Genomic DNA, 12,024 nt, shown 5'->3' on the forward strand with positions numbered 1-12,024 from the left:
GTTTTGCTAATGGCAGTAAAGTTTTTCCAAAGTTAGATCAATCTTTTAGCAGGATTAACTTTTCACTTAACTATTTGACCTTTACTATTTACTTATGTCCAAATCTCTCTAAACATGCAACAACCTCAAAGTGACATTGAATAAATTGAGAAAGGCAGTCTATTGTACACATACCTAACATGCATTGGAGAAAAATGCAGCTATTTCTTAGGGTAATCCAGTGAATATTTGTCTTAGATTGACATTTCTGTTAAGACCTTCATGAATAACACATGAGCAAACATGTTGTCTTTCATTCTTCATATTTCATAATACAAGAAACTCTAGCTGATTATATCTTGAAACAGAAAATTTCAGCCTGGCACTCTATATTAACGGAACACTATTACGTGACAAACCTGTATTCCTAAAGCCACAGTGTTCTTTTTCCTAATCAGAAATAGGTCATCCGGCCCCTCCGTTTGCCATAAATAATAGTAAAAAATAAAAATGTTTTATTTACCTTTTTCTTGCACAAAGGCTGTTCAATTCCCCGCCGCCTGAGGAATCACAGAGGAGACATGGCCCCCTCTGTGATAGTCGAGTCCATTGCTCCTCATAAAGGCGCAGCAAGCACCGTGAGTGTTTTCCTATTGGGGGTTCTGTGTCACGTGACTTGATTTTACTCAGTCAGTGCCATGGAATCACATCTAGTCGCTGACTATCTGTGGTATTAACCCTGCAATGTAAACATTGCAGTTTCTAAAAGACTGCAATGTCTTACACTGCAATGGTAAAAGGACAAGGACACGGCACATAGAACCCTTCATTTTAAAAAAATCACTTTCCTATTGCAATCCTACACTGTGTGTAAAATATGAAATAAAAATGGAACACTAAAAAAAGTCCATGAATATGATGTATGAATAGCTGGATGGAAATCTTGAATTGTCCTGTAAGTATGCCCACTGATATGCAAAGTGCAACATGCAGTGCATATTATTAAATGTGCAATGAAACTAGAAATCTTTCTAGCTCTCATTTTATTCAAGTCACAAATCTGTAATACCATTAACAGTATAATAACATCATATTATCAAGGAAGAAATTTTAATCAAATCAGTCAAGAGAAAAAGATAATGATTAGTTACTGATACTTTAGCAAAATTAAACTATCAGATTTTTTTTTTAAAAAGAGTATGCTTCCAACAGTCAAACAACCACTCTTGCAGTTGATCATAAATTATCAATTTTTCAGTTCAAATTCATGTACGAAATTCCATTACTATTAATTTGGTTCCGGTGCATAATTTTAAGAGAATCTATTGAGATTCACAGCTCTCTTCAAAAACAAATAAAATAGTTTCCAAGGGGAAAAAGCGACAACCTAAAATTAATATTTAGTTAATTGTGGCAAACACATGCTCATTGTTAATACAATTAACAGATTTTAGGAAGGCGAAATCCATCTGCAGCAGAAACATAGCATGTGCGGTTTAGAACAATATCTATAAACCATTGTCACACCAATTGTTGTGAATGATGTTTCCAGGATTTTGGACATGTTAGTGATTTTTCAAAATGTATTACGTTTCACATAATTTCACATACCTCAGCACCATTCACCTCATAGTATGAGTTTCTTCAATTGTATCTCAGAACCAGCAAAACACTGGAGTGATGCTCAATAGTTCAATCAATCCCAACCTTATACCCAAACATAAGTCAAGTTAAACAAAGAGACAGATATCCGTGATAGAGTCACCAGTACACAGTCACAGAACCCATACTGGTTGCAGAATAATTTAGGGTTAAACCCAATATAGAGATCAATAGATAAATTGGATCCTCAAAAAAGAGGACACAATACCAACAATATTAATCACAATAGAATAAATATTCAACAGCTTAAGCTTCACCTTTGTATGTCTGTTATTTGGAACCTAATAAAGTAAATATTTTCTATTTACCTTTTTTCCCCCTTCTCTTTTTGTACCATCAGTACTACTTTGTGCTTTTTGAACTTTTTGTTGAATATTTACTCTATTGTGGGTGATATTGTTGGTATCGTGTCCCCTCTTTTGAGGCCTGATCCAATTTATCTATTGATAAGTCAAGTTACTCCCTTAGCCATGCGGTTTCATTTTAGTTGGTATGAGGTAAAATGGGAAGGCAGTTCCTGGTGAGCCCATACATATTTGGGAAACACTTTTACAGAAACATTAACATTTTGTGCCATTGTTGCTCTATCTCTATCTAAAATTTTAATGCTAGTGTTAAAGCAGTACTAAAATGGAATTTAAGATTTTAGGAATAAGTATAGTACAAGAATATGATTTGATTCTTAAGTAACTCAGAACCCACTATTAATTCCAAATACTCTAGAATATCTCATGCATGGTGTCCAATGAAGTTGGGCAGCCACAGGGAGCTATACCTGAGCAAGCATCAATAAGCACAACTATGATGTCATACAACGTTACAGAGTAAGTGAAAGGGTTAGCAACTATTTATTATGTATTTATTATTATGAAAAATATATTGATTTCATATAAGATGAGGTCCTTCCGGTGGCTTACTGACCAGTTGGCTGCAGGCTGGTCTGTCCGTGGTAACAACCCTCTCACTGGAGAGACACCCGCCTACCAGTGGCAGTGCCATTCAGCAAGTGTATGTTTTGCCAATTCAGGTGAGTCAAGCACACGGGCAGAGGTTGAGCTGGTGGAATGAGTCTATGCTCTGGCTACACAACTCCCTTGCCACCCTGCATTAATGACAGGAGCTAGGATGGAACATCAGTCCGGTGCCAGCATCAGTAGAGAATATAAATGAGTGTGTATAAATGTGAGCGTGTATGTATGAATATTTCTGCATGGTGTGTATATGAATTTGAACATGTATGTGATTGTAAGTGAGTATGAGTGTGTTACAGGCATTGCAGAGAGACATAAACAAAAAAAACTGGGGGGGAAGGTGTGCCAATATACATTTTAAGTACAAGGTACCACATAACCTAGGTATGCCTGTAGGTCCTTCTAACTGTGATCAATGAGAATATTAAATAAAAAAAAAAGAAAACCAAGAATAAAAAAAATATGTTTCATGGTTGAAGTATAAGGGATGTTTCAAGTGTAATAAACTCATGTAAATGTTGTGAGCAAGATCATGTATCAGCAGTTGCCATTAAGATTTATCCAATAAGAGTATAAACTAAAATATCAGGAATTTAGTTTATTTATCATCTTTTACCATCTGTCAAGTACATTATGTGGGAAAAATAGAGCAAAAATTAAAATATTGCATTAGGGAACATTTTAGTAATATCACATTGATAACTGTAAAGGTTGTTTGTAGTTGCTTTTAAATAATTGAATTAAATGCATAAAAAATACATTCATTACAATAATTTAAGAGTTTGATTTTACATATATTAAATTTGTGGATATTAATTCATTGGTAGATATGAAGATTGTTCTAGCTGCTTTCTTATTATTAAAGGGACACTATAGTCATCAAAACAACTTTAGCTTAATGAAGGAGTTTTGGTTTATACATTACATAGTTACATAGTTACATAGCTGAAAAGAGACTTGTGTCCATCAAGTTCAGCCTTCCTCACATTTGTTTTTTTGCTGTTGATCCAAAAGAAGGCAAAAAAAAACAGTTTGAAGCACAATTTTGCAACAAGCTAGGAAAAAAAATCCTTCTTGACCCCAGAATGGCAGTCAGATTTATCCTTGGATCAAGCAGTTATTACCCTACATTGAAAGATTATATCCTTGAATATTCTGTTTTTGCAAGTATGCATCTAGTAGCTGTTTGAACATCTGTTTGGACCACTTCTTCAGGCAGAGAATTCCACATCTTTATTGTTCTTACAGTAAAAAAAACTTTCCTTTGCCTTAGACGAAATCTTCTTTCTTCCAGTCTAAACTCATGGCCTTGTGTCCTATGTAAAGTCCGGTTTGTGAATAGATTTCCACACAATGGTTTGTATTGGCCCCGAATATATTTGTATAATGTTATCATATCCCCTCTCAGGCAACGTTTTTCTAAACTAAATAGGTTTAAATTTGTTAACCTTTCTTCATAGCTGATATGTTCCATTCCTTTTATTAATTTTGTAGCCCACCTCTGCACTTTTTCTAGTGCCATAATATCCTTATTTAGAACAGGTGCCCAAAATTGCACAGCAAAATTCAATATGTGGTCTTACAATCAATGTCACCTTATATAGCTTAGTAAATTTTTTAGTAAATAGTCATGTATACGGGTGAAACTGTTATCACATATATTTGCTTTCGGTGATGCTATTGGCTGGTATTACATTTCAAAATATTCTCATTTAACAAAATATTCTTTATGCATGCAGTGAATTAAATCACTAGACAATAATAACATTTACCTGAGATCTTGAGAAGGTCCTGCCCTTATATGTGGTGTTTCCACAGAATGACCAAAAACGGCACCTTCTGTTCCTACAACAAATATATATAAGATAAATATATATAAGATCTTAGTATAGGAACACATAACAGTATTACAAATACACATGTTTTAAAGTACCTGGTTCTTTCTTATATAATGTCTTACTGAGTAATACACTCAAACACTTACAAAGATACGCACATATATAATTATCTTCTAAGCAAGTTCAAGTGGCCATAAATATGTGAAAGGTTTATTTCACTGAAGAGACATAAGAATATGTACTACGTTTTTGAGAATTGTATACATATGTACACCAAATACACCGAGTATATATAAAACATACAGCATACAGCGCCTTTACTGTATGAATACTTTAATATAAGGTAACTATTGTTTTTAGAGTCGCTTTGTGTTTATTCCCCGTTATATTCATATAATAAAAATGCTTGATGATAGTTTGGAAAAAAAACATCATAAAACAGATGCATCGTTAATCCTTTAAATAGTTATAAACATTTCTTATCAAATAATTATGGAATAGAAAAAAAGCACACCTCATGTGGAGGCATTCAAACATAAACAAGATTATAAAGATTTAAAAGGCAAAACATGAATGTGCTGTTCACTTTATAGACTACAATTTTACATGTGCCAATAATCACACTTCACATTTATACACTAAACAATAGCTCTTATAACTGATGAGGACTTAACACATAAGGAGTCCTTAGAAATTACGCATCGCCTATAAACGTATGCCAAATCAATCATTGCAGTTTGAGAAGCTTTGAACAAAAAGGACTTGCACTAAAATATAATATTTGGAAATTCTATTGTCTACTCAAAGGTTTGGCATGGACTTGTGTATAAAACGACCAGGTTATTTATCATACACGTATGTGTATATCTTAGAAAAAAATATTGTGGAAAGAGATTTCTATTTAAGGTAATGTTGTTTCTTTCAGAAAAAAAATTGTTTTTTTCTTGTTGCTGTATGCTTATACTTAACATCCAATAATAGTGTGCCATGCTAAAAATAAATTAATAAAAATAAAATATTTAATTTGAGCGGATACTGCTTAATGATGTTATCCAATACCTCTATCCTATAATTACTATTCATTTAGCATTATTGTGAAATACAACTGTAGACACTATAGCCACTACGGTTTGCTGTAGTGTATATGGTACAAAGAGTTTGTGTCAAACCGTTTTCAAGCAGTTTGATAAAATGGTTTTCAACACATATAGCCTATCTACTCTCCTACAGCTTGGTTCATGCTCAAGTCAACTTTGACATTAGCCTTCCAACTTTAGGTGGCAATGAAGGGTGAGCTTTTTCAAGTAGTCCTCTATTTCGTTACTTCCACTGACTTGAGGGGCTAATATTGGTTAGCTTAAGTTGAGTGGGAAGTGAGGAGTCAAGCTTTAGGTACTGGGAGAATCTGAGTTTTTGTCAAAACGTTTGACAAAAACCAAGGGATGCTGTCTATGAGTGTTCAGCAACATAATTACTACACTAAAATGAAATTGCTATGGAACGTTAAGTTCTTAGCTACTTGTTGTGTTAATAAATCTCATCATTCTGTATCTATTGTGCTTTTCAAGAAATGGCTGAAGCCGATATGCACTTTGATAAACATACAATTACAAGGTGTTATATACTCTCTGCAGCCTTCCCTTACACTGAACTAACACACGTTCAAATGTAATGCAACTAATGATCAATAGAAAATAAAATCTGGAAGTAACAAGTGACCTGTGAAAGAGATATCCACATTTTACTTATAGGATAATTAAATAAACTAAGATGATTAGTTTTAACAAGAAAAGCTGTGTAAATAAAAGTGTTGTAGAGGATAGTAAGAAGAGACAAGAAAGAAAATGTTATGTATTTAAAATGTTGTAAAATGAGAAAATATTTTCAATAAAAAGAGAAGTACTAGGCATGCTTTGAAGTTGAATGCTATTTGAAGAGTGAGTAGAAGACTGGCAAGTAAGACAACCTTCCAGTTTTTAGCATTGTGAGCTAACACTAAAGGAAATTACAATCTCATATTCAAGATCTCTTGATGATGTCATTGCGAGTGCAATCTCACCAACAATAATTTTCCAACAACACCTTGACCATTATCAGTTTAATGGAAGAATTCCTTTTACTTTATGTTAAAAACATTCTAATTTCCCCAACGACAATCCTAAGAGGTCATTGTTAATGTGATAGGGTCATAAAAAAAATTAGCAATTTCAGCACCTTAAAAGACTTGAAAAGAGCTTTTCTAACAAATAACCAATACCCCAAATACTTCTATTTCTACACGAGCAGAGCAAACACCACAAACACTTCCCTTGACTTCTTGATGTGTACCGGCATAAATAGCAAATTCTTTGATAATCAACTACACCAATTAAAAGAAAAATAATCACTGTAAGTAAAATTAAAAATTTACAAGATAAATATACTTGTACACAATATCAGAAAGATCCTTTAACCCCTTAAGGACACATGACGTGTGTGACATGTGATGATTCCTTTTTATTCCAGAAGTTTGGTCCTTAAGGGGTTAAAGGTATCTTATATTAATACACATACACTGCAATTACCAAAATATTAGGTTAATAATACAAGGACTACTCTTCGATCATCAATGCTCCTGGCTGTCTGTAACTTTCAACATATGATACTATAAAAAAACCCTCAGAGTATCAATATTTGTTTTGTCGTTAGCTTTGCAATATTGAGTATGACATTGCAGTATTAAAAAGGAAATCACATTTAAGGCTTGGTTATAAGACAATAACATTTTCTGACTTCAGCAACACTTCTGGCATAAAAAAGGTTCACGCATTTTAGATAGTGATCACTTTGATAGCTGGTTTTCAACACAGGCTAAAAGTCAGAAAATGTAATTGATTAGCCATTGATTGGTTACTGATACTGGATTGCAGTGAAGGCCACATTCATTTACAAATACTTGTGATATGCATAAGATAATCCTGAAGAATAAATACAGAAAAAAAGGGTAAACTTCAAAACAGTTTTACTTCAAAACAATTACTTCTTAGGCTCATTGAAAATATATGCTTTCTCATATCATCCATCTTTCTAATTTTTAAAGTGCTATCGTATACAATGATGATGAGTGTGTTAGATAGGCATAAAGCATTAGAAGCCGAAGCTGTCGTACTTGTACCACCATTCTGAATTAGATACGGGGAAAGAGCTTGTGCAGAGGTTCAGTTAAAACTAAATGTGCTTTCAAGTGTAACAAATGTTATCAAGGCAGCTTCAATCCTTATGCTTAGTGGAAATAAATTGTATGTTAGGGTGAGTGGAGGAGGTGGAGCTTTGAATCAAAAACAGTATGCCATGTCCAGGCCACAAGTAGTCGAGTTTCAGTTGCTTAAGAGTCAGCCTTGATGGTTACCTTGAAGAGAGAGTTTCGAATTAAAAGGTAAACTAAAAATGAGAGTCAAGAACAAAGTATACATAAAAGGGCTAAAGTTATATTAATCAGCTAGGTTCAAAGTAGTCTGCTGACACATATGCATGGTTAAGTAAACTTGGTTTATTTATGGGTACACATTTTTGGTAAACCACTAGCGGTTCTGGAAGCATGGAAACATCTAAAGCAATGACAAATCACCTGTATGAATAGGACAAACATTGCTGTGTTAACTGGCCATAGAGAAACAGAGCAAATTCTTTAAAAATCTATATTGACAAAAAAAATGGACTATAAGCAAAAAGGTACAAGACGTGCTATCCAAAAAACAAAATCCATTTTGATCTATATTTCATTACAGCTTTCAAATGTGGTTGTGTTTTAAATTGTGGTCACTGTTTTTCAGGTAAACAATGAAAATGCTTGTACATTTTTTCTCATGCAGTATAGGTAAAGTTACCCTTCTTTACATTGAAACATAGAATGTGACGGCAGATAAGAACCATTCGGCCCATCTAGTCTGCCCAATTTTCTAAATACTTTCATTAGTCCCTGGCCTTATCTTATAGCTAGGATAGCCGTATGCCTATCAAACACATGCTTAAATTCCTTCACTATGTTAACCTCTAACATGCGTCCACTACCCTCTCAGTAAAGTAATACATCCTGAAATTAGTTTTAAACTTTTGCCCCTCTAATTTAAGACTATGTCCTCTTGCTGTGGTAGATAGAAGCATATATACATAGCTTACTAAAGTGATCATACTTATAGTCAATACTACGATAAGACTAATACACAGTTATGGAAATAAATGATAGCAAATATTTTAGTGCTATGTTAAGCCAACCAAATAATAATCCATTAAAGGGACACCATAGTCACCAGAGCAACAACAGCTTATTGAATTTGTTCTGGTGAGTAGAATCATTCCCTTCAGGCTTTTTGCAGTAAACATTGTCTTTTCAGAGAAAATGCAGTGTTTACATTACAGCCTGGTGATAACTTCTCAGGCCACTCCTCAGACGGCTGTTAGAGATCCTTCTTGGGTCATGGCTGCCTAAAATGCATCCAAACATTCAGTGTCTCCTCCCTCTGCATGCAGACACTGAACTTTCCTCATAGAGATTCATTGGTTCAATTCATCTCTATGAGGAGATGCTGATTTGCCAGGGCTGTGTTTGAATCACGCTGGCTCTTCCCCTGATCTGACTCCTTGTCAGTCTCAGCCAATCCTATGGGGAAGCATTGTGATTGGATCAGGCTACCACTTCTGATGATGTCAGCAGACTGAATCTAGCATGCAGACTTACAGCTTGAATAGAGTAAGATTTTTGCTATATTTATGGAGGCAGGAATGGCCCAGGTGGTGGTTTTAACACTGAAGGGTCAGGAATACATGTTTGTGTTACTGACCCTTAAGTTATCCTTTAAATACACTAGAAACTTGCATAAACACTTGAAGGTTGTAGTAAAGCATTTAAATGAATAAAACATTTTGAGTTTAAGTTAAGGATACATTTAAACTGTGTAAGTTCCACATGAGCAAGCAAGCATGTTAACATATATCATAATCCATTGACCATTGAATAGTTACATCTTCTCGTGTATTATACTTTGTATGGAAAGAAATCGTTTAATAAAATAATTAAGAATGCAAGACAAATCTGAGCATATATCATATTAAGCTTTGTTCTTCCACATATTAAAGTCATAAAAAGAGAAATGTTTTATAGTTTTGTGGGCAGCAGACAATTTTATTTTCTGACTTTATTTAAAGAAATAATTTATGTGAAAAGTATTTGAAAAAAGCAGTATCTGGAGTGAACTGCCCGAAACTTGTTAAGTGAGTAAATGTGAGGCAATAAGTCACTTGGCAGACTTGAGTTGTGTGCAATAGAGCGGAAGATTAGAATACAACACAGTTCTTCTGGAAATCGTTAATAGAGATATTTGTCTCCTATTCTATTGCTCTTTCCCATTAAACCCCCTTTATGTGATCGTGTTGCCTGTTTTATAACACACAGCTGTTGTCCCAATTCAAACTTTCCAATATTTTATTTTTTTTTCAACATTTTCTACTTGTGCAAGTATGTTGTCAAGTTTGTGTGTTGTACAATGTTATTATCTTGTATGACTTGTTTAAGCTTACATAAACTTGGTTTAAGGCTGTAGCATATTAATAAGTAACTAAACAAGCACACAAGGAACTTAGTAAATAAGTAACTTGTACTCATCCAGCAGTATTTTAGTGATTTTTAAAGATATGTTTAGTTTAATAACTGTAAAATAATTGTCACAAATTATTTTTCAAAACTTTTAAAACTATTGCTCATTTAGATTATTCTCTAAGGGCTGATGTTGCTGACAGTATTAATGTCAATATAAAGCCATAATCTTAAACCTAGAACCATGTAGATTCATACATTCTGGAAAGTACCAGTGAGAAAATGGAAGCTAAGGATTTTAGATTTTAGAGTAATCAACTTACTTTTTCACACAAATATTTATACATTATATATAGAAATGAGTAACAAAGCTGCATTTGTTCTATCAGCCTTTATTGGTGTAGTGAAAATGGCTGGGGAAATAAAATTGCAGTAAGTATAGGTAAGAATAATTTTATTTCCTGGCCATCATTATGGCATGTGGAATACTCAAAACAAAAGTGAGGGAGACAATGAAGTTACTGCAAAAATATTTATTGCAGAAAACACATTGATGATAAAGCCAAGCATAACACACTTACTCCAAATAGGACATAATGTTTCTTCTAAATATCCAAAATGGTAGTGCTTAGCAAAGGTAGAGTCTGATGCTCAAATGGCTGCCTTACAAATTGCCTCTGCAGGTACATTTGCCTAAGCTATCCTAGATGTGGCAACTACTGTCATGGAATAAGGTTGAATAAATGCTAGAACTTTAACAGATGAAAATGAAGGAAAGGGGCCTCAGTTAGGAAAAAGGACAAATTAGTAATTTGTTACATGTGAGTTTACAGAGGAAGAGACTCTATTTCAACTGTCAAAAGTAAAGACAAATAAGTCAATAGGACCTGATGGAATACACCCAAAATTATAAAAAAAAAAAAAAAAAGCTTAGTGGTGTACTAGCAAAACCATTAACAGATTTATTTAGCCAATCATTGTTAACAGGAATAGTCCCAGAAGATTGGAAGTTAGCGAACGTTGTACCCATTCACAAGAAAGGTAGTAGGGATGAGTCGGGCAACTATAGGCCAGTAAGCCTTATTTCAGTAGTGGGGAAAGTAATGGAAACCATGTTAAAGGATAGGAATGTTGAACATCTAAAAGATCAGAGACCACATGGGTTTACTTCATGAACATCATGCCAAACTAATCTTATTGATTTTTTTGATTGGGTAACTAAAATAATAGATCAGGGTGGTGCAGTAGACATTGCCTACCTAGATTTCAGTAAGGCTTTTGACACTGTTCCAAATAGAAGGCTCATCAATAAACTGCAATCTTTAAGTTTGGCTTCCAATATTGTTGATTGGGTTAAGCAGTGGCTAAATAACAGGCAACAAAAAGTTGTTGTCAATTGAGCATATTCAAAACAAGCTCTAGTTACCAGTGGGTTACCTCAGGGATCTGTTCTTGTACCCATTCTCTTTAATATTTTTATTAGTTACATTGCAGAAGGTCTTGATGGTAAGGCATGTCTTTGTGCAGATGATACTAAGATATGTAACAGGGTTGATGTTCCAGGAGGGATAAGCCAAATGGCAAATAATTTAAGTAAACTAGAAAAATAGTCAGAGCTGTGACAACTGACATTTAATGTGGATAAGTGCAAGATAATGCACCTTGGACGTAAAAACCCAAGGGCAGAGTATAGGATATTTAATACCCTACTAACCTCAACATCTGAGGACAGGGATTTAGGAGTAATTATTTCAGATTACTTAAAGGTAGGAAGACAAAGTAATAGAGCAACTGGAAATGCTAGCAGAATGCTTGGTTGTATAAGGAGAGGTATTAGCAGTAGAAAGAGAGAAGTGCTCATGCCATTTTACAGAACACTGGCAAGACCCAGACCAAATGCTTTAAATCTAGTCCCGGATTTGAAAAAAATCATTGGAGGCCCATGGGTTACTTATTTGGTGGCTAGCCAATGTTTGTTTACACCACATTAAATAGTTCATTA

The 12,024-nt window shown here is 34.1% G+C and overlaps 1 protein-coding gene across 1 annotated transcript in view; it reads right to left on the reverse strand.

Annotated features, from left to right (window-relative positions):
- Window positions 1-12,024, reverse strand: part of SGCZ (sarcoglycan zeta) — a 1,031,148-nt gene that overhangs the window by 26,397 nt on the left and 992,727 nt on the right. Inside the window, exon 8 of the mRNA XM_063458048.1 lies at window positions 4,385-4,457. Within this exon, the coding sequence (XP_063314118.1) occupies window positions 4,385-4,457 (73 nt within the window). The remainder of the gene's footprint in view (window positions 1-4,384; window positions 4,458-12,024) is intronic.

Source organism: Pelobates fuscus, chromosome 6 (genome assembly GCF_036172605.1).
Source record: "Pelobates fuscus isolate aPelFus1 chromosome 6, aPelFus1.pri, whole genome shotgun sequence".
NCBI lineage: Eukaryota > Metazoa > Chordata > Amphibia > Anura > Pelobatidae > Pelobates > Pelobates fuscus.